Source organism: Limanda limanda, chromosome 18, assembly GCF_963576545.1.
Source record: "Limanda limanda chromosome 18, fLimLim1.1, whole genome shotgun sequence".
Taxonomy (NCBI): domain Eukaryota; kingdom Metazoa; phylum Chordata; class Actinopteri; order Pleuronectiformes; family Pleuronectidae; genus Limanda; species Limanda limanda.
The window spans coordinates 10817663-10841963 of record NC_083653.1 but is presented as its reverse complement, the minus strand read 5'-3'; the positions used below and the strand labels follow the sequence as shown (position 1 = coordinate 10841963).

General features: G+C 41.3%; 2 protein-coding genes across 3 annotated transcripts in view; both read left to right on the top strand.

Annotated features, from left to right (window-relative positions):
• Positions 1–1141: 1141 nt before the first annotated feature.
• Positions 1142–15252, top strand: LOC133024261 (potassium voltage-gated channel subfamily H member 5-like). The gene is made up of 12 exons (XM_061091298.1): positions 1142–1214; positions 2435–2558; positions 2835–2941; positions 3036–3164; positions 4420–4538; positions 4957–5349; positions 5464–5559; positions 5962–6391; positions 9449–9648; positions 10447–10699; positions 11265–11461; positions 14027–15252. Exons 1-12 carry the CDS (start codon positions 1142–1144, stop codon positions 15146–15148), a joined length of 3243 nt encoding a protein of 1080 aa, XP_060947281.1. The 3' UTR covers positions 15149–15252.
• A 4068-nt stretch (positions 15253–19320) lies between these two features.
• The window catches only part of LOC133024042 (disheveled-associated activator of morphogenesis 1-like), a 52024-nt gene continuing 47043 nt past the window's right edge, over positions 19321–24301 (top strand). For both annotated transcript variants that reach the window (XM_061090997.1, XM_061090994.1), the window contains exon 1: positions 19321–19425. The gene's annotated coding sequence lies outside the window, so the exon portion shown is untranslated. The remainder of the gene's footprint in view (positions 19426–24301) is intronic.

Here is a 24301-nt window from a genome sequence, read left to right as displayed (position 1 = left end):
CTATCTATCTATCTATCTATCTATCTATCTATCTATCTATCTATCTATCTATCTATCTATCTATCTATCTATCTATCTATCTATCTATCTATCTATCTATTTATCTATTTATCTTCCTACCTACCTACCTGTCCGTGTTCGCCCATCCATCTATTAATGCTTTAGTTTTTATTATCAAAGCCACTCCAGCAGTTACAGTATGAACATGGAGTATTTAGACTGTTCAGATATTATCTTTACATTAAGTTGTTGTGGGTAAGAAGAGATGATCTGTTTGATAGAAAAAACTCTTACCTTGATTTTTGTGGTTTGGAAAATAAACACATATGGTGGACACGTGTATCGTTATGTCAAAAAAATCAGGGCTAGTCTGGGTGCATGTTCATGTTAATGCGTGCCCATTTTTAGTTCATTTGAGTCTCTATCAGTGAAACTCTTGGCCCATCCTAGTCCCTTGAGTTATTAAGTCAAATATGACCTTTTCTATTCTATGGAGCTAATTTAACTACTTTCTGCTCTGTTGGGTAATGCAGTGTTATTTATAACATGACATTTCAAATAGAATTGACAAATCTTTATTGACACCTCTGTTTTAATTGTAAATTTTGTCATGACATCATTCTGAACTACGCATACTAAAAAGGAACAGGAAGTATAGGCCCACCCCATAATACATGTTTATAAATATGTAACTTAAATAAACAACATTTATGTTAAAACAAAAATTGAACAGAAACTGGAAGTCAGTCCATCGATGCAGACATGAGAAGCTGGAAATAAAACACAGTGAAAATACAGGGAATCAGATATGTCTCCTTCAAAATAAAAGTACCATTATGCCATTATACAAATAAAATTGCATGTAATGTTATTCGTATCGATATTTGGAGAGGATAAACACAATTTAACTCAGACTACAATACATTAAATGACCAGGTTTGGATAGGTGTTATTTTCTTACACTAAAAAAATGACACATTCAACAAAGAGGCTTTTATTTCTTTAAACCCCTGCCCGGATATACTGGTTATAATGGTTGACTTGTCAGCAGTGGTACTCGCTCAGACCCTCTGATGGGACCGTAGTTAACATCAGCACCACCACCGAGCTGCAACGGGTCTCTGTGCCCCGATCCCTCATCATGCATGGGGGCAAGAGAGGACTGGTGGCTCCGCAGAACACTTTCCTGGAGAACATTGTCCGGCGCTCCAGCGGTGAGTTTTCTTCTGAGAGGGAAAGATGCATGAATGTAGATGTGACAGGCTCCACACTGCAGGGCTGCAGGATGCTGAAGTAAAACTATAATGTTAATATTATATATAAGGGAAAGAAACCCTGTATATACTAATAACTCATTTTAATTTGCTCATTTTTTATATACAGCTACTTTAATTAACAATGCAAATGACAATTCATATTATTTGTATTGATGGATTATACAATAGGCTATGTATCAGTCCAACTCCCCAGTATTCATTAGGTAAAATAATATATTGCTAAAATTGTTCTTTCCACAGAAACAAGTGCTGAAAGGACTTAAGTAAATATCAGGACGAAGTCAATTTCATGTCTACGAGAAGCATTATATTTTTATTTTTAGGAGTTGTATAATGTGATTTCTTTATCGTGATTTGATATGTATATGACTTAGTTGGACGAACCCCATTGGATCATATAATGTTTCGTTGTGATATTCTCCTTGCAAAACAGCCAAAAATCTATTTTTCAGATTGACTGTTTGTCTGCATGGGTTTCAACATGGATGGTATCCTCATGCATGAGAGTGACCATGAATACGTGTGACACTGGAGTTTTTTTTTAGAACAAATACTGACGTGTCAGCAGAGCAGATCAGTATAAGGAAGGCATTTAAAGTAATCATTCTTCCTGGTAATGTTTAAGAGCAGCTTTGGTCCTTAGCATCGATCCTTCAGGCTCTCGTTTGAAGACAAACATGCAGACCCTTTAACTTTGACAGCTTCAGTATCATTTAGGAGGAAATGTCCTCGGCCGTTCCTCTGGAGACTGCAGCTCCCTGCAGACTGTTATAAAGCTGCTGTAAAACTTTGCCACTGCTCATCAATATTTCATTGACATTAAGGCTGGAACATAAACATTTTACTCTTTCTGCCTGCTGACTCGTCTGATTACCAATGCTCTTTTAAATATTAATGGCTTTTTGCCCTTTGTTTACATTCGAATTGTGGGGATGTTGCGGCTCAACAATAATTTCAATAATTGCACTGAATATTTCAGTTACAACATTTTTTTTTTGAAATTATGAGCCAACAGTAAAAGTATTCCAATGTCAGCGAGGTTGCATAGCTCTAGTTTTCTAAATTTCACTGACAGAACACCAAATCCTAATGGACTGGTGCTGGGTTGTTGTGAGTTTTTGTTTCAGACTTCTGTGTTTTTCTGCGTTTTCCTGCAGAAACCAGTTTCCTGCTGGGAAATGCACAGATCCTGGAGTGGCCGGTTGTCTACAGCAACGATGGATTCTGCAAGCTGTCAGGTTACCACAGAGCTGAGGTCATGCACAGGAGCAGCTCATGCAAGTAAGACGAGGTGTTGTAGAGTATGAGACCTGAATGTGAAGCTTCATGTAGATGGTTCATAGGTGGTTTAACCTGCAAAAGAGAAGCCCAGTAATCAAAAATAATGTGTGTATTGTCACTATAAAAATGTGACAAAAGCTGCAGTATTTTTTTTTTTTAAATTTAAAAATATGTAGAATAGCACAGTTGTCTGTCTTCTGTCTTTCTTACTTCAGCAGCTGATGCAAAATGTTGCCTTTTACCTCTCACTGTCTATCTCTCTCTCTTATTTCTTAGTTTCATGTATGGTGACCTATCTGATAAAATGACAATAGACAAAATCAGACAAACCTTTGACAACTACGAGTCCAATTTCTTTGAGGTGCTGCTCTACACAAAGAACAGTGAGTATCACATTTCTTTAAGGAAACTATTAAATGCATCTTAAAACTACAGAATTAACTATATTTTCAATCTCTTGTTCCTTGCTTTCTACAGGAACACCAATATGGCTTTACATGCAGGTGGCACCGATCAGGAATGAGAAGGACAAGGTGGTGCTTTTCCTCTGCACCTTCAGGGACATTACACTTTTTAAACAGCCCATTGAAGATGAGTCAACAAAAGGTGAATTTTATTCTGCAGTTTATTCTGAAAGCCTAATATCTCATCCTGAATACGAATGCCTACATTTCATACATTCAGAGCCAGACTCTGGGCAGTAGCGATTGGGGGGTGGAGCCAAAGAAGCAAGGTCCTGCTCAACCAATCACGAGTCATACTTAGCTGTCAATCATGATGTTTGACCCTGTTTTTTTTAGCATCAAACAACTAAAACCAATCATCAGTGTGATAACAACTTCCTAAAATGAGAGAAACTATCTTTTAGAAAAATCGACCTCACATGTTTGCATTTATAGTTTTGTCCATGTCCCATCCGTTAACAGAGATTTTTGACCTCTACTGCAGCCAGCCACCAGGGGGCCAAGACACTTTGGCTTCACTTTTGGGGAGTCGTCCTGTCACCCCTCATTATATAACGTCCACATGTCTGAAACGTTTGTACTTGCTTCTTCTGAAATACCTTGAAGTTGCAGTGCAACCAAACATCTCAGACACACACGAGTGGCTGCGACTTAACACACGTCTGTTTCCTGGTATGTAACATACAACTGTCCAGGTGTTGTGTGTGCGGGTCAGTGAACACTTGTGTCTCTGTGGATCCAGACGGTGCAGTGTCCCTAGGGAGCATGCGTGCTTCTGCGTGTTTTACATACATGAGGCAGACCACATGTTAACTGTATGAAAATACTGTTTGTACTCAGGGGAAATGAGGAGAAGCGAGTCCCCCATAACACAAGCATGTGCCAGCTGGCTGAGTACTGCTGGCTACTGGCTTTACAGTACAAAGATGCACCATGAATACAGCATGAAGCATTTATGTGCTGCGTCTCACAGCTTCTTTTTTCTTCGGGACACGACATGACCAAAACATAGATTAAAGCCTGGATTGAGAAGCCTGCAGGGATGATATGTTCAAGTACAAATGAATATATTGGGGAAATCACATAAAAGGGTCGCTTGTAAAAGCAATGTTATGAAATCAAATTTCTAACATCAGTAAAATCAGTTTTTCCACATGTCAACTTCTCATTGGTGACATATTTACAGTTTTTCATGAAGACAAATAGTAATTTTTTATAAATTAAAAAGTGACTTGTCTGTATAGTTCACTACCACTCTACCTAACTACCTAACATTTTTTGTTGAATTAAAATGTGGGAAAGTTTGTTCGTATAAACGTGGGTATGGACACAATGTTGTGAAATGCGTGATGAAAAAGTATCTGTCTTTTCTTATCTGTCTTTTTTTGGTCTCCAAGTCGGTTGGACGAAGTTCGCCCGACTAACGCGGGCACTGACCAACAACCGCAACCTGGTGCAGCAGATGGCACCGATAAGCAAGACGGAGGTCAGCCACAAGCCGTCCAGACTGGCTGAGGTGAGGCAGACGCTCAGGGATGAAAGGTTTCTCAATTTCACAGGTTGTTTCTTGACCTATGTCCTAGCCTTCCACCAAGTTTTATGGAAATCCATCCAGTAGTTTTTGTGTAATTTCACAAAAAAATGAGGAGTAATTAAATGTCCATACATCAGATAACACAACTCAAAAAACATAACACACCCTCCCAATTGCCCATTGGCTTCTGGGAAATGTAGGACACAAGAAAATCACACATTTTAACCTGTCGAAAGAAATACATCAGGGGTGATGATACTCCCATGCAGTGCAAGGACATCCAAGGGTGCATCTGTATGATCCATGTCACATTTGTACACATTGGTAAATATAGATGTCCCAACATATATGGTGAAACTGTTTAAATGCTTCTTCTTACAATGATCCCTGTCACTGAAAGGCTCTCCAGCTGGGGTCAGACATTCTCCCTCAGTACAAACAAGAGGCCCCCAAGACGCCGCCGCACATCATCCTCCACTACTGCACCTTCAAGACCACCTGGGACTGGGTCATCCTCATCCTCACCTTCTACACGGCCATCATGGTGCCCTACAACGTCTCCTTCAAGACCAAGCAGAACAACCTGGCCTGGCTGGTGCTGGACAGCGTCGTGGACGTCATCTTCCTGATCGACATCGTCCTGAACTTCCACACCACCTTCGTGGGCCCCGCCGGCGAGGTGATCTCGGACGCCAAGCTGATACGGATGAATTACCTGAAGACGTGGTTCGTCATCGACCTGCTGTCCTGTCTGCCCTACGATATCATCAACGCTTTTGAACATGTGGATGAGGTGAGGGGATTTTTACGACCGTCACTCAATTTGCAGGAATATTTTTCTGACAAATGTATTTATTGTTTTCTGCTGTCAACTTTAAAATCTATCTGCTTGATTGTCTCTGTGAAGGACGCTATAGCATCTACACCATCTCCTGCAAGTCACCTACGCGAGTCTTCAAATTTCCACAGAAATACCACACGGATAGAAGATTCTCTTCTTCCAGTAAGGAAATACACATTTACCTTTAAAAGAGCTGTTGAAACTGGATCATTAAGAGTCGGATGAGAAGATTGACACCTCTTTAAATACATGTATGTGTATATGATGCTACAGCAAGAAGACCGCTTGAAACAGACCAGATTACAAAGATTTTGAGCTTTTTTTATATATTTCATTTTATTTAAAAAGTGTAAATACAACAATTAGTTTGTTTTATCAGGGGCTGTTTGCAGGATTATTATTTATCCTTCATGTTTTCCCAGGCTTTTGAGTGTCCTCAAACAGCCAAGAAAATGTATAATGTCATACTTTTCCTTTAAACACGCACACATTGTCTGGATCTATAAAATAAAATAGATTATATATTATTTTGTTCTCATCTTTCCCTCCTGTATCACTGTGCAGGGGATCAGCAGCCTCTTCAGCTCCCTGAAGGTGATCCGCCTGCTCCGTCTGGGCCGAGTTGCCCGCAAGCTGGACCACTACCTGGAGTACGGAGCAGCTGTCCTGGTTCTCCTGGTGTGCGTGTTCGGCCTGGTGGCCCACTGGTTGGCCTGCATCTGGTACAGCATCGGGGACTACGAGGTCATCGACGAGACCACCAACACCATCAAGAATGACAGCTGGCTTTGCCAGCTGGCCCTCAGCATAGGAACCCCTTACCACTACAACACCAGCGGCACGGGCCAATGGGAGGGAGGCCCCAACAAGGACACGCTGTACATTTCCTCTCTTTACTTCACCATGACCAGTCTCACCACCATCGGATTTGGAAACATCGCTCCAACCACAGACGGCGAGAAGATCTTCTCCGTGGCCATGATGATGGTGGGCTGTAAGTTCTCGGGTCACCAAGTTTCTAATCTTCTGGATACATCTTAAGCTCCATTGTTTTTCAGCTGATGTGGTTCATTATCTTTATGAGCAGTAAAGCCTGATAGGTCTGATATGACATAACAAACGATATCATTACTGTTCTTAGGGTCAGTGGTGGTTAATGGAGCAGTAAGAGGAGCTGCCATCATAAAGACACTGAAATCACACATGCATCTAATGCACATTCAAACACGTTTTCTATCACATGATCACACATGTCTCCAGTTTCCAGTTCACACAATCCTCCCTGTGTTTTTACAAACTAAATCTATCCAGTGGGATGAATTTAGTTTTTGTCATCAACAGGAAAATGTATGTATTCCTCCTCCTGCATGCTCCTCCGAAGGTGCCATTCCTACCCTGACTGTTCCTGAAAGTCTTCTGAAGTTTTCCCGTGGTTGTGAAACTAATCTGACCCGGACAATCTCCTTGTGCATTCTTCATATGTGAAAGGTAAACTCTGGAAAACGTCCGAACCAGATTTACTGGACATTCTCTGGAGTACATGTCTGAAAACGATACATTTTGGTCCACGACAGTAAAGTCTACTTTGTGGATTTGTCTTTCAAATGATTAGCTAGCCAAGCTAACCAGCTACTTCCATGTGATAGTGTAACAGTCTCAACTTGCCAATGAGGAGTGGTGATGGACCTGTATATAGTGGCAGAAGCTCCTGGTTTAACAAGCAGCTGAAGGTGGGAAGCAGCATCTGACAGGGGAACATCAACATGTGGTTTATTAGTGCAATGTGTCCGAAGAACAGCTGTGTAGCAATTACCACTTTTCAAACAAAGCCTTTATCATTCAGTGCTGTTTTCCTGCTCATTCATTCATCCATTCATCACATGCCAGAGGAACTTTGCTGGAGCCCAAACAATCTCGAGGCATTTACTCGATATGAGACACTGGGCTCCACAGCACCGGTGGCCATCGAGCAGCTGCAGCAAAGCAACATGCGCTGACGGAAGCTGCACAGGTTCATGAGAAGCTGCACAACTTAACACAACATATCTGGTTGTTACACATACATGTGGTGTAGCAGATTACATAATTACTAATAACGCACCAGCACAAAATGCCAGATTGAACACATATAGACAAATACTCTCATACGTGGAGGTATATATATAAAGTTATAATGAATTCCAGCACAAGTTGATATGAAGAGTTAATTCCTGGACATTGAGATGATGATGAATTACTCAGAGCCAGTTTTGTATCCTAAATTATTCTCCTCAGTGTTTGGCTTTATAATTCTCCCTCCACTCCGGTCGTGTAATTCACATTTAGCTGCAGTGTCAGTGCTCGAGCCGCTGGGGGAGAGTTTACAGACTCGGCTTTTGTCGATAATAAAAAGTGACATGTTTGTCGCCCGGCCTGCTCTGTGAGTGTCTGCGTGGAGGGTGGTCATTATCACCACCCTTCAATAAAAGATAACAGTCGATGGGTCAATTCCCTTCCGTGGATTTTGATTTGAAATACACGTAAGCTTGTTTAAATGTATGTGAATCACAGCGTGGTATTTTCTTTACATCTTTCACGTTGAATGGCTTTAATTTCAGATCCGGTTTTAATTGAAAATTGGAGGAACATTTTGTTGTTTAACCTCAGCATGTTGTGAATGTATAATTTACATAAAACTTCTTTTAATTTAGGGAATAGTGAACATTTAATTCACCTTATCTTTCAAACCTTTTCATTTCATTCACAAAAATAAGTCTTTTCACCCTAAAATATTGAATTGTGTGAATGTATTATACATAAAAGTACGTCAGATCAACTTGATCTAAAGGTCTTCACATAAATGAGATATCTGCTTTATGCAGGTGTCCTCGCTCGCTGCAGTTACAGTGATAGCTTCACCTTCAGCGTCACTTTGCTCACACTTCCCCTGCGTGCAGTAACCTTTGGCCCGCTCCTCCAAAACAGCCTGTAAAGTGATGCAATAAGAACAGAGAGGGAAACACAATCTGACAGCCACGCTTCAAGGTTTGTTCTTCCAAAAGAGAAACACCCATTGCTCTGGTGGCGCCTCGATCACGAAGACCACTCAGTCACACTGATGTGTCGGCCTGGATTACGGCCGATAAATCTCCTGCTACAGATACAGTAATTATGTGAGAGGCCAGAGGAGGAGAGGGGAGGCAGGGTTTGCCTGCAGGCTCCAGTGTTGTAAATGAACAATGAGCCATCACGTTGGATAAGTATCCTAACCTCTGTGATCCGGCGGTGGCGACTGGAGACGACTCGTTCCTCTTGAGCGGGTAAAACCTCACGATGAGAGGAGCTGACGGACTCTTTGAGGTCACTGCAGCGCTGTACAGCAGTGCTCTCTCCAAGGAAATGTACATTATCAATTATATTATAAGCCTGAGCCCAACACTTACTGTGAGTGTGTTTATTGTTCTCTTTAGAACAGAACCAGTCATTCAACTGTGTATTTTTATTTTTTTTTTATAATAAAGCATGTGCGGCCGTTTTAGCTTAATGAAATCCATCATTTTTTAAACTATAGTAAATTCATTAATTAGTTGTTCTAGTTTTAGGCTTATAACAAGATGAAAAGTGGTTTTAATTAGCATCTCAAATAAATGGTGGCATTTCAATGGTTAATATGCTTGCAGGGTTTTAAGGGAATGAAAAGCATTGGTTTCCATCCTTTGAAAACCCCTCAAACTGCAAAAAAAATGCATTAATATTTTACAATCCATTAATTCATCCATTATTTATTTCAATGTTTAGTGTGAATATTAAATTAAAGTCACCGGTGAATGGGTACATGTAATGTTCTTTTGTAAATCTTAAGAGGATTTTTTCCTTAAAAAAACTCAATAAATATGCAAAGCTTAATTCTGTATGTTATCATCAAGTTAATTTACTAAAATTTGAGAAAAGTGATCTACAAATCTTATATATATCATAATTTTATTTTACTAGAGGACTTTTCAGAACTAAAATGTCCTCTGTCCTGTACTCTTCACTGACAACTGACTTTACTCTTTGTCTTCTGTCTCAGCGCTGCTATACGCCACCATCTTCGGAAACGTCACCACCATCTTCCAGCAGATGTACACCAACACCAACCGTTACCACGAGATGCTCAACAACGTGCGTGACTTTCTCAAACTGTACCAGGTTCCAAAAGGTCTGAGCGAGCGAGTCATGGACTTCATCGTCTCCACGTGGGCCATGTCCAAGGGCATCGACACAGATAGGGTCAGTAGTAGTATCAGTTACTGTTTGTAGTAGTAGTGGTTATTCATTAAAGGTCTCAGCATTAAGTAGCAATCTCAAAGGGTAATAATCAGAAGTGTAATGACCTACAACTGCAGTATTTTATTGAGTATAATCATATTTAATAGGATAACACAATATGCTGATTCCATTCAGGCACACATGTTTAATTTTTCAGGTCCAAAGATGAACTAGCTTTGCTTTGTCGCTGACAGTCAGAAAGTCAGAAGGCTATCATTTTTAACGGTATCATAAACGTGCATGGGCTTGTTGGAAGGGGGACGTGGTGAGATGATCAGCGAGGAGCCTCAAAGGTCACAACTGAAGATTGCGTGCACCCGTTGACCCTCAAGGGTTAATGGGCACTCTGCAGGATCTTGTGGTCACACAGCTCTAGAGTGGCAGTAAACCTTGAGATACATTTGATGTTGTAATAAGAACTATGTCAAATATCTGATACCATCTTTGAGAAAAACTTATTTGAGGTTTACTTTGACTTGTTAAGTTTCCATATACCCTCCACTGACATGGAGGAGGCTGGGCTTATGATCTATGCTGCCAGGTGGTGGTAAAGATGCTTTAGCTTCACTTTTAACAGGACTTACCATGCGGGTTTTTTTTGTATCATATTGTTATTGTGTGACAATTGAGCTGCAATCAGAGACTGATATTATAGCTCCACTTGTTGGCTTTACAAAATGACAATGTTTTCTAACGTTAAGTTAGTTCCATGTTTCTACTGTAGTTGTTTTAAACCCTATATCTCCCTCTCCCTCTCAGGTTCTCTCGATTTGTCCCAAAGACATGCGGGCGGACATCTGCGTCCACCTGAACCGGCAGGTCTTCAACGACCACCCGGCGTTCCGTCTGGCCAGCGACGGCTGCCTGCGCTCGCTGGCGGTGGAGTTTCAGACCACGCACTGCGCACCCGGAGACCTCATCTTCCACATCGGCGAGAGCGTGGACACCCTCTGCTTCGTGGTGTCAGGTTCACTCGAAGTCATCCAGGACGATGAGGTCATCGCTATCCTAGGTAATCCAACGCAATATTATGCAATAGAGCAGTAGAGCTGAGCTGGATGAGATAAAACTGGAGCAAAGGTTGTATTAGTGCAAAACCATTTATGATCAGGTCCAGTGTCAAACAGTTATTGGATGTCATTCAACTTTCAACTTTAACTCGAAAAGATTTTTGGTCCATATCTGGATATTTGTCAGCACTTATCCAGTATCATGTTCTGAAATATATATCTTAACTTTTATCTCATACACGAGTTTTACATGAGAGATAACGGATTTCTATAAATCAGGGGCCATGTGGGGCACATCCATGGTGTGATTCAGTTAAGTGCACATTTTAGTCATTCCTTCTTAACTTTTAGCTCTAAAGCTCTGAGGAAAGCCCGGTCACTGAATATATTTTTGAAAATCACATTTTGTACTTCAAAACGCAAAGAAAGAAAAGAGAGTCATATTTATTTTTAGTTTTGTTTCTAGATTCCAGCTGTGGCCACCGCCCCGCTGGTCCCACCCCTGGATCTGCCCCTGATGACAATTCTTTTTTCATGCTCTAAACAAAGTCATACCGTCCCATCCAGGTAAAGGTGATGTGTTTGGAGATGCCTTCTGGAAGGAATCCACGCTGGCCCGTGCTTGTGCCAACGTTCGAGCTCTGACCTACTGCGACCTGCACGTCATCAGGAGAGACGCTCTGGTGAGGGTGCTGGAGTTCTACACGGCGTTCGCCAACTCCTTCTCCCGCAACCTCATACTCACCTGCAACCTACGAAAACGGGTAAAAAACGAAAGAAACGCTCAAGTCACCGCTGATGTTCCACTCTTTTGTTTAGTTTGTCCCATATGAAACTACAAGAAAGATTGTAGTAGTAAATACTTTTTCTGTATCACTTCAGAAATTGCACGTTATTTTAATGGCAGAGTGTGAAAACTTTTTCATGGACCACTGGCAATATACCTCAGACCCTGGGGGTCCGCGTACCCACATTTGAGAACCACTGGCCTGGAGACACCAGATGTGTCAGGCTGTATATTTGGGAAATGCCTGTAAAATTATGCATAAACATGGAGAATATTGCAGCTATAAAAACATGGAGTCTTGCATTTTGAATATTTCACCCAGACTTAACATCACAGTGCTTCAATTAAGACTTAATTAAGAGACTGAAAACTCTTCTTCTGTTTGCCAAGATGATGTTTTCACTTTGTTAGTAGGATAACACAAAAACTACAAACCACATTTCCACAAAACTTTGCGGAGAGATGGGGCCTGAGAAGAGCCTGTAAAATTTAAGCCATATGACACTGTCTTAGTTAGTTAGTTTATTCCTCTATATCAGATACACATCCTTTAAACCACTTCTTTTTACTTATTTATATTTCCACTATACGATCTAGACAATCATACGTTTCAGCCTTGAATATTCTATTGTAGTTCTAGTTGAATATTGTATAACAGTGCTTAAAAACAAAAAGGGGATTAAAAAGCTTCATTTAAATGGATATATTTGAGTTGATCTGCTGAAAGACTTTAAAATAAATGTAAAATGGTGTTGCACATTTTAGCCTATTTGCCAACACTGAGGAAACAAACCTCAAATGTTCGTTGTAAAAAAAGTCTGCAAAAGTTTTTCTGAGAACTATAGGAATCTTATCAATATTTGATGGAGCTTTTCCCGGCTATACATATTAATTCCATTAAGGCATTGAGATCTATTGCATTCCACTCTCGAAAGTAAGTAGCTCATATATATTGCTGTGATAGTATCCTATGGGAATGACATTACATCAATTCTTAATGGATATTGCCTTTAAAGTCAGTCTGGCTTCATCTGTTGTTGTCTTTGTTCTCATATGAAATATCTTGAGGTATAGATTTGAATCAAGGCCGAGGCCTTTATCTGGTAACAACGTACACGTTTATGAAGGAAATGAACATATATATACATTTAGAGTGTGCTTGCAGAACACTTGGTTTTCTCTGCTCTATAAATATTTGATAGTATTTAAAATAAGCATATACTTTTTAATTCCCCTCTGAGTTGTCTGGCAGTTACAGTCCAAGAGGTCTTGTGCAATCACACACGCACACACAGACACACACACACACACACACACAAGCACACACACAGTAAACACATGTCTCTGTGAGGCAGCTTAACAATTTCAGAACAAATTGTGGCAACGTGCTCAAATATTTATGGCTTTTACTTAAAATGTATTAAATGAAAAGAAAGCCATCTATTATTGATTGGAGCAGCATTAGAGACTTGGCACGCCTGCACAGGTTTAAGTTCTAAACTCGGACGTGTGTACTGTTTCAACGTCACTTCACTTGCTTTTCCACGAATGTGCATCAAATGTGCTTTGTCAGACATGTTTAAAGTGTCCGAGATGAATTCAACCTCAACTGCATTCGCTTCAAACGTTGACTTTAACAATGTTCCAGAGCTTATGGACGTGAACTGTTTTGCTCATGGGCCCGTCAGCTTTCGACATATCATCTAAATCACTTTCATATGAATCCACACATGAGTTGAGGGATGATGTATATTTTAGAATCTAAATTATGTCACAAAAGAAGTCAAAATAGCAAGAGTTGACCCAAAGTGCTTTACAATCATAGCAAACTAGAATGTTCCTCAGTCATTTGCCCTAATTCCCCTTATGAAAACACTTTTAAATTCACAACATTTTTATTTTTATTTGGATAGGCACCAAATTGGACAAACTTATAAATTTCAGACCCTCTGCTTTTTGAATTCTGAAAATCGGTTGTGTAGTTTTTGCATAATCCTGCTAAATAACAAACAAACACATAGGAAAACAGAACCTCCTTGGTGGAGGTAATGAATGAGCAACACACAAGGATAAATGGTAATAATCAATGATCAATGCAAGAGAAATTGAAGGTTTAAGAGAAACAGAACAGAATAAAATGTAGTTAAGTACTAAGACTTTATTTATTGCTCTGAAAGTTACGATCACAATTTATTCAACAACACAGATTCGACATGTTTCTGCAAAGTCTGAGTAGGAACAGAAAAGTGAGACGCTGAGAAGTTGTGACTTTTCTTTCACTCCATCAGAAACCATTGTGGCGAGGCCGTTGCTCCATTATTGCATTATTGCTCCATTAACTGTTTCCCCAGTGCATTGCTGCTTTCATGTCTTTAATATTTCAGCATACACCGCAGCAGGTCTGGATGCTTATCCCTGCTTCAAAGCTGCATTAAATAAATGCATTCTGTTCCATCTAAGTAGAGCACAATGTGCAGCATGTGTATAGCTTTGCAGTGGGACTCAAATCCCAGTCCTCATGCACAGATTCTCCCTCTTGCAGATCATCTTCAGGAAGATTGCGGATGTCAAGAGGGAGCAGGAGCGCCAGAGAAGCGAGGTGGCGCTCTCCATCCCCGAGGACCACCCCGTGCGAAAGCTGTTCCAGAGGTTCAGGCAGCAGAGAGATTCTCAGACTCCGGGAGAGTCTCTTGCGTACCTTGAGCACAACTGTGTGCAGGTGGAGCTGCAGCGCCACCACCACTCCGACTCAAACTCCTACACACAGTGTCAGACTGTGTCCTTGCAGCACCAGGAGTACAGCTCCATTGTGCAGGGCATTCCGCCCTGCACAGGAGGAGGAGAGGATGCAGGCAAGGCTGCACCTCCACAAGCACTTGTCCAGACTGAAAAGTCAGAACAAAGCGGCACACAAGAGGCAGCGGAGTCTGTATCGAGGCCTTGTGCTGAGATTAAACTTGGTCAGGTGGGTAACAGCCCTGCAAAAGGCAGTGGTGCAGGGGGAGGTGGAGTTACCAGCCGCAGAGGTGCAATGGGGTGGGCAAAGTTTAAAAACGCCACCTCTGCCGCACCAGCACCTCCTGCCGTCGAGCATGAAAAACAGACGCAGAAACCGGAGGAGTGGTCCAAAGGTTTGCAGTCGTCAGAACAGTTAACAGGGGCCAGGATTTCAGAGGAAGGTGGAGACACGGGCACCACAGAGGGAGGCAACAGTGCAGGAGAAGCAGGCGAAGAAACGAGCGCCCTTCACAAAACTGACTCCTGCGACAGTGGGATTACAAAGAGCGACCTGCGCATCGACCGAGCAGGAGACTCCAGAAACTCCTTTGAGCGAAGCCCGATGGAGAGAAACCCGTTCGAGCACAGCCTCTGCGTGGACGGCGAGGTTTCCCTGAAGCACTCGTTTGTGCAGCCGGCGTCCGAACAAACGCTCCTGCAGGCGACGCTGCACGAGGCCAAGCAGGAGCTGAAGGGAGACATTCAGGTCCTGAGCGGCCGGCTGTCGGTCCTCGAGTCTCAGGTGAGCGAGATCCTCAGGCTGCTGTCGATAAAAAGGAGACTCTCACTGCCGCCGACCTCGTCTCCGAAGGCAAGAGTCAAAGCTCAAGACTCAGTCGCCGCCTCCAGGTTGGCCACACGCAAAACGGATGATGGGCCTTTTTGATTTCACCGGTTAAAACCACACAAACTGAATCTGTATGTGATGCTGATGCATGTCCTGCTGGACTCTGGCCTGCCAAAGAAATTTCTTGAATTGAAGGAGACATATTTTGCCTTTTCAGTGTGTCCTTCCTCTGGTTTGTTACACGGGTTATTTGTGTGTGTAAGAGTTGGTGTGCGGTTGACCAATCACAGCAGAGTGGGCTTTACCGGGAGGGGGGGGGGGGACAGGATGTTAAAACGTGTTTTTCAGATAGAGGCTGAAAAGAGGAGCTGCAGCAATAGATAGTCTGAGGAAAGTGATGTGTTTCCCCAAACATTAGAGCATGTAAACCTTTTCAAGTAACAATCCAAATTAAAATGCTAGATCTGGATATGAAAAACACATAATATGTCTCCTTGAAACACTTGACTGCATGCAGGAATCCCTTTCATTTTACTGTAGCACTTAAAAACCCCAGGGATTTTTCAAACTTGTTTGACTTATGAGGTACTTTGATGATCGTGTGTTTGTTGCATTTCAGGAGCAACTTATGGAAAACAACTCAAATTAAACACTCACTGTTATTAATAGGACATTAGTCCATCGTTTTCATCACGACATAAAGCAACATATCACCCGTCTGAGACTCTGGTGAAGCCTGACAGGGAATGAAGTAAAATATGAAGTTGCTGAGGTCAAGTTGCGTTTTTAAATATATTTTTTTTATTGTTTATTTTTTTGTAAATTTGTCATTTTCATGATTCCTGAACTTTTTGTCTTAACTCTCAAGAAAGCAGGACCAGCTCTGGCTTTTGTTATCCTTGACGGACTGGAGGTGAAACGCCCTGTATGTTAAATAAAGAAAGAAACAGGGTTTCTGATTGCTCATCCTCACTGGAGTAACAGAGGTGACTATCTTTCTATAACTCAGTTGTCAGGTAATTAAACATGTGCCTTACAATATGAAGCCTCATTGAGTGTTGAAGTGACGAGACAAACACAATATGAAATGATACAAGTGGAGGATAATGAAACTATTTATTTTTATTTATACATTTATTTTCTACTATACATTATGTTTGAGCTTCATTCCCATGCATGTTTAACAGAAATGCAATAATGACACTTCATTAATTTATAGATTTTTGTTTGTTCATTCTCATAATTTGTATTATTTTGTGGTGTGATTATATCAGCAGGTAATGCAGAAAACTTACTGTATATTCCTTAATGTAATTTTGCCTCTTGCTCAGGTTGATTTCTTCTAATATTTGAGTCTCTATTTCCATATTGTGATTTTATATTTGCCTGTTTATTGAATGGGAATTCAAATTCTGTTTTGGATCAACTCAGATTAGAAATAATGGGTCACTATGCACACGTAGCTATGCAAATATAAATGAACTTGCACTGCATTTGGTTATGAAAAACAATTCGCATTCATTTATTCTCTTTGGATGAAAAGAAAATGTTTCTGTGTGGCTGCAAACCAGCAACTGTAAAGGATGTAAGCATGTGGCTGTTATCTGATGCAATGTATTTATTTGACCTTCCACACATACCCGACCCCTGCATGCATCAAGGGACCCTGACAACGGTGACGTGAATAATGAAACTGATGCCTGATCACAGTCTGGTGTTTGGTCTCCTCTCTTCTGAAGAAAAAACGTCCGTCCCTGTGTAAATTAGAAGCTTTGAAAAATGCAATGTGCAAACTGTTTAATCTATCGTGTTTTTTGTATGAAGCAGAGTTTTTATGAGCATGAACGGTTGTAAGTGAGGTCCCTTCTCTGCTTATTGTGTAGGCTAATTTCTTTCTTCAAACCAAGAACACACCACTTGGTTAAACTACTAAGAGAGGAGGAAGGAAAGTATGTTTAATGCTTCGTGCACACAGCCCTCCAGGACACAAGGCGGCACTAATGTCTTGTTTTAATATCCTTATAAGCTGTGCACCTGTTTAGACACTAGATGGAGACATCTTACAGCGTTTTGGTTATAGCCATGGTTACACTTGATGGCCAGTGGCTCTATGGACAAAAATATTACCTGTCTCATGAACATGTAATAGAAAAATACAACCTTTGCACTAAAAGCTAAACGGCCAAAAAAAACCTAACCGTGGCCATATTTTGTCTCAGGATCTTTGGTGTAGGTGAGTATTTCAGCTTGTTGGATATCAATGTGAACTAGAGTAATTTAAAAACAGTTGTAAGGCCAAACATATGTAGTTTATTATAATAGAACGTGAAAAAAAAGCAAAAGAAGTCACATTTATGACGCTGAAAAAAACAATTGTGTTCCCCGTGCTCAAAAATTACTGAAACCTGCCTTTCAACATGTACAATATTACTGCTCAACATCATGTGAACTATGACTCTCTTATTGCTATCAATATTACTTTTATCATAAATGTCTAGGGTTGCAAAATTCCGGGAATTTTCAAAGTTGGAAACTTTCCATGGGAATTAACGGGAATATACGGGAATATACGGGAAATTTTGTGGATAATTTATACTAACTGTATTTACCTTGTCATATACAGACATAAATATAAACATTTTGTTGTGTCATAGGCTGATTTGAGCCCTGAGGAAACTTTGGGCACTTGACTATATGCTTCTGCATCGTTGTGTCATTCTTAACACAGGTCTTTGCACAGTATTTGCAAATGTACACAGCCTTTCCTTCTACATTGTATGGGATGAAATGTCTCCACACATGAGATAGTGCACGTGGCATTGTTATGTAGAATAAGATGAGAAAAAAGTTTGTAAAAAAACACTAATGCAATGGAATCGTGTGTAAAAATATTTACAATTGATGGATAAATCAATGGAAATAGGCTAGATGAACAGATGAACAATCCTCAATCAGCATGCTAATATGTTTTCCCCAGTAATATCGCCAAAACTTACCTGACTAGTCCTGCACACTACAGCAGGCCTCAGTAGCCCTGCTGTAGTGTGAAGGATGCTGGGAGTTATCTGTGCATGTGATGGAAGAATGCACAGTGGAGGGTTGAAATTCAACGTGCAGTGTGTGCTGCATTCCATACATCTTTAAAATTGAGTTTTGAATGATGTATTTATTGCTCAGAGTTTAATTCGCGAAGTTTTGTTTTTTTTCAAAATTCCCAAAATTCCCGAGCCTAACTTCCAATGGAAAGTTTCCGGAAAGTTTCCGGAAATTTACCTGAAACTTTCCGCCCCTTTGCAACCCTATATATGTCCAATGTATTTCCTTTCCTTATTATCATCAACAGTGTTACTCAAAACATAGACATGTTATGTCATGTAATGTGATCTAATTTCCAATACCACTCTTTCTATTCCTTTAATTTTTTTGTTGTAACTTATTTTCTCTGCACTGGTCCTAACCTGCTTGTCATTACACTTCACTTCACTTAAATTATTATATAATTTACTATTTATTATTTAGGGCCCGAGCACTGACAGACAGTGAGGCCCTATTGAAATTGTAAGGATTATTATTATTATTTTTCAGGCAAATTAATTGGCTTTTTGAGGGCTTTAAAATGCTGCAACTCTTACCAAAATTTGCTGAAAATTAGGAAGTGGTGAAAATGTACTTTTCATTTATTTTCGGTTATTTATTTATTTTGTTATTTTTATATATATATTTTAAATTGAATTACCTCTTTCTCTGGACTGCGCACTTGCTGCGCAGTAGCGTTCTGCGCAGGATCCATTTAATTATATTAAATTAAATTGTATTTATTTTTTCAATTAAATTTAATTTTGCAAATTTTTTTTAATATTCATTTTTGTTTTTGAATTTAAATAGTTTTCGATATTTTGCAGTGTATAGGTGGTTGAACTTCTGCCAAATGTATGCATATCTTGCAATATCTTGCCAAGGACACTTCGGCAGGCAGATGTGGAAGGGTGGGAATTAAACCCCGATGTTCATATTCTTTCGAGATGAATAAAGTTCTGTCTTATCTTGTCTTAAACCTCTGATAATCAGTTTATAGTCATACATTCCATCTATCTATCTGTCTCTGTCTGTCTGTCTGTCTTTTTGTCTGTCTATTTATCTATCTATCCATCCATCCATACAATAAGGAGGAGTGTTGCTTTGGCCCCGCACTACAACTCCCATAAGTCACTGGGTGTAAACAGAGCAGCGCGCATGCGCAGCGGCCGCTCCGGTGGATCAGTGACGTCTACCAGTGTATTGAATGTGAATGGAGTCGCTCCTCCGTGTTTCCTCTCCGCTCCTCCACCCACCTGATGAACGTGTGGAACAACCGGAACAATGTTGAACGGGACGAGGTAAGAAACAGCGGATTCTAACAAACCCCATCCGCGGGGGAGGGTTCGAACCATGTCGGTGTGAGGGGGCCACACCGAGCCGTTTGGCCGCGGTGCCGCCGCCGCTGACCTCCGTGCCGGTCAACTCCTCCGCCGTCGTCCACGTTAGCTCCGGCGAGTTTAATCTCTCACGTCCCGGAGCTTTGTTCCTCCCGGAGCTTCGGCTTCAGTGAGTTGAGCGGCTCCACACACAGGAGGAGGGGACATTTACATCTGCTTTGCAAGTTGTGTTTGTTTTGCCAGCTCCGGTGTGTGTCTGTGTGTGTGTGTCGAACATCGGCCATGTCCCGTCCTACTAGATAAACATTGCACTCCCATGAAGAGAAGCGAGAGACGAGGGTGTGAACCAGGCTCCTCCAGGGTCCCTCTGAGTGGTCAGCAGAGGTCAGGGGTCATCCGTGTCTGTGCTGGCTGCACTCAGAGCTGTGTAAATGTTTTAAAGTGATGTAAACTCAATAGCAACTCTTATCTATTCTTTATGTGGTTTTTAGTTCTTCATATTAAACTTTGACGCTGAGCTTGAAAGGCCTGTGGGGTTACTGCTGGAGGAGATGTACCTTGTATCTGATGACATGTATAGCTGATGAAAAATAATATTGTATTCATGTAAGCTGGAGAAGCCAGGCTATGTTTTGATGGTCCAGCCCAACCTACTTGATCAGGGGACTCCCTGGAGGAAAACAGGAAACCACTCTGAACTGGGGGTCCTCCTCCCCAAGACCTCCAGGGTCCCTCAGATAGAACCGCTCCACACAGTGCCAACACATTTCAGAGGTCAAAGAGTGAAGGCTTCATTTGAAAGGTGTGTTCATGCCATGAACCTTGTTTAAATCAAATCCCAGGTCATCTCTGTCTTTTGAGTTCTTTGTTTTAAAATGCTTGAAGATGAGTAGGGAAGTGTTAATAGATGGGCTCAGGGAGCTAATGCTGGGAAACGTATTTCAACACATTGTAACTTAGGCTAATAATTCATCGTCAGAGCATGTATCTGCACTAAAGTCTGACAAGTAAGACACTCAGTATACGAGATGAATAACTGCAGTAAACTAATATTGTCCAATAGGGATAGAACCATAAATCCGGGATTAACCTGAACTAGCCTTTCACAGAATAATATAATATGCCTAGATAACATAAGGTAGACTTTATGGTGGCAGTGGGAAGTTGGCCTTGGACATCAACAAAATATACAATCGAATGCATTCGTCCACCACACATTCATCTACAGATAAAATTGACATATATTGCATTATTAAACAGTGGTCAACGGCTGCACATATATCAGCTATGTGGTGTTATGGGCTTTTATGGACAGGGGGACCAGAGAGTGTTCAGAACGTTGGTGCCTGTACGGCCCGAGGGCAGGAACTGCTTCTCAGAATGGAAGGCACCCCCTACAAGTCTGCCCTTTATTACAGAGTTGTTACTGTGCTCAAGTTATACTGATGTAAAGGGACGGTCATCTCTGTCTGTTGGAGAGGCCGGACACTGTCCTGTCCTACACCACAGTCCCAAGAGGACAAACAAAGAACAGCTGTCTCCAAGTCCTCCAGGGTCCCTTTGAGGGGATCCCAGTGGTCAGCAAAGTGTGACAAAGTTTAAAGGTCATTACTTTCAGTGTCGGCTCCACACCAGGTCATATCCATTCTTGATAGCTTCTTACTTCTTCACATTAAAATGTTTAAAGGTAGGTAGGTAGGGCAGGGTTGTTAATGTACAGTATAGGAATAGATGGGCCTGAAGGGTTAATGTTAAAAAAGGAGCAAATGGTAACTTATTCATTGTTGGACCTTGTACCAGTAGTGTAGTCAGACAAGTAGGCCACTCGATATGAAATATAAATAACTGCAGTAAGGGAATATATATTAAGTGCTGGTCTCATCCATGATTGACAGACTGAGGTTACGTACAGATGCGTGACCCCCATCAAGAGTCTGACTGCTACATGAGCCAGGATAAAAAGGAGCAGCCTGCAGTGCCTCCAGACATTGGATACTTCACCTGCTCTGCGTTAATACTCGGCTGTGTCGCGCCGCTCACAAGTGGAATGACTCACTTGTGAAAGCCGTGAAAGTTGCAGGTCAGTCGAGGAGCACAACGCGCCAGATTATCCCAGTGTTATGGTTCCAGTGGTGGTGGGCTACTACCCCCAGTGAGGTGCTTATCAGGGAAGGCTTGCATTCCCGAGAATTAGAATACTCTAAATCATGGAGGGGCCTGTGTGTGCTTGCAATGCCTTGTGAGAGGGCTTACTGCTCTGGTGTGATCTGCAGCCATGTTTTCACTGTAAACATTGGAGATGCCTTACATGATGTACCAGGCTGTTATTTTGTCCACAAGTGTTAATGCTCCAGACAGGGAGTTGGCTGATTACAGATCAGCGCTGACAGCCGCTGACATTTGAGTTACGTGTTCTGTTTTTCTGAATACGCACACAGATTATTAGTCAGTGTTGCAACCGCATGCTTTCCAAAGAGATTTGTGCTTCTCAGTCTCCGAGCAGGGGTGATACGATGCTGTAGGCTGATTTATGACTTGTATTTATGACGTATCAGTCTGGGCGTGTGTATGTTTTAATAGCATTTTGACACATGTGCTTTTCTTAATGTGACATGTCACAAAGTGAAAAATCCCTAACGTGCATGGAGAATGGAAAGTCCTTATCAATGCCTGACAGAAACAATAGGCAATGCGTCTATTTTGACAAATAGCTTGTCGTCCTGTGTTAGCTCTGCTTATTAGATGCTGTTAACATGTGTCAGTCATCTTTAGCAATCATCAGAACAGGTGACAGACTATCGTGTTCCCTTCGGCTACAGCAGAGTCTGGCTTGTTTTGGCTTCTCATCATCCGGCAGTTGTCAATGACACGAACACGCTCTGTGCTGGCGAAAACTTAATTCAGCGAAAAGTGTCCTCGGTGAAAGTTAAACCTATTATTGTTATGTTTATCCCCCAGCATATAATTTAAGAGGATAAAGTGATCAGTATGTTCGTCCATCTCTGCGTCTGTAATCATTTCGTCTACGGAGGAGAACTCAAAAAAACCATCTGGTATTTTACCCTGAACCTTAACAATTATGTTATCAGGTAATGAAGTAGAGCCTTTGGATATTTTGGTTTAGCCCGAGGGAGATGTGTCATCTCCTTCCGACTCTTGTTCTTTTGTCCCCGAGCAAATGCATTCCGCAAACAAATGGATTGTTCTCACCAGATAATGTCGGCTGCACGATGGTTGATTTTAAGTTAGAAAAATGAAGAGTGTTTAAAAAATGTGCAGTGTCGGTGATAAAACGACTGAAAATCAAAAAATGCCATTTTGACGACTGCTCAGTTTATTTTCGGCAGCTGATCCGTGCATCCTTCAGCTGATTGTCAAAGGGGCGTGTCCACGTCCCTTGTTCCAACATTAACTCACTAAAAACATCTGCAATAGTTTATAAAAAGTCTATTTTTTCTCCTCACATTTCATCAAAATAAAACGTACTGTATAAATTTAATTCCAGTTGACGGATTCCTCAGTTCAGTTCATTAACTGTGTCAGTGTATTGTACCTGAGCCCCTCTCCATCAGCACACACAAACACTGCTGGAGTGCTCTTTGGGGGACTGGGTTAATGAGCTGAGTGTTAAGTTTCACAGGAAGGGCAGCGTGGCAGGGAGACACCAGCTTCCATGGCCGTATTAAGCACCACCCGGTGAAAGAGTAAACGACCGCACCAAACAACAGGGGGGAGGTATGGACTAATTATTTATTCAGGGGTGTGTGTCATTTAGCTGTGGCTGTAACACAGCTGAGCCCGGTAAGACCCCCATATATCAGCACGGTTTCTGGATGTTGCGGTTACATTAATGTGCGGAAGCAGGTGCTGAACCACAGACTCTGTGATTGCTCTTTTTTCTCCTGAGAGTAATTAAAAGGCACATCCTTATTTAAACGTTATATGATCTCCTCTTTTTGCACATTATGGCTATGAATTATTGTGAACCATGCTCTGTCAAACAGGTTTACGTGCACACTGGATATCTGGTAATGTCTATAATTAATATTAAGTGGATGCTTACACTGGAATTATTAGGTGGCACCGTCAGTTCAAGAAGGTTCACAGCTAGAGAATGTGGCAAATCCAGTTGTTATACATATTTAACTCTGTTCATATTGTTACTATTGCTTTGCTCCCTATGTAGTGTTTGGACATTATGACCTTGTGCCGTATGAACTGTGAGGGTCCACTGACGATCTGTCTTTTACCCTGGTATCTCTACCATTGTGGACAACACTGCAAATCAGTGTGCGGAAGTGCTTCAGGGCAATGGTGGGAACTGGATTATCTTAATCAGACATTCCTGTCTGGTGATTTTTACCCATAAACTCAATTGACTTTATGCATCACCACACCTACACCTACTTCATTAGCACAGCCATCCATTTTCTATATGCATATCTTTTTTTGTAAGTGTCGTTGGGGGGATTAAGCAAATCCTAGCAGTGGCGAGAGGCAGTTTACACCCTGTATAGGCCACTTGTGTATCACAGGTCCAACAGGCAGACAAACAACCATTCACACTCACATTCACACCTATGGTTCATTTTGTAGAGTCTCCAATCAACGTAACCATAATCTGCATGTCTCTTGACTTTGGGAGGAAGCAAGATTACCCAGAGAAAACCCATGCAGACACGGGGAGATCGTGCAAGCTCTCCACAGAAAGACCATGGCCAAACTGCTATTTCAACCCTTTTCATGTAAATACGTGGAATTATTTATTGATTAAAAATTGTTAAGAGATTTCTTGTTGGTATCAGAGTGTCGTGGTCTCAGGTGGAGCGCTCTCTGT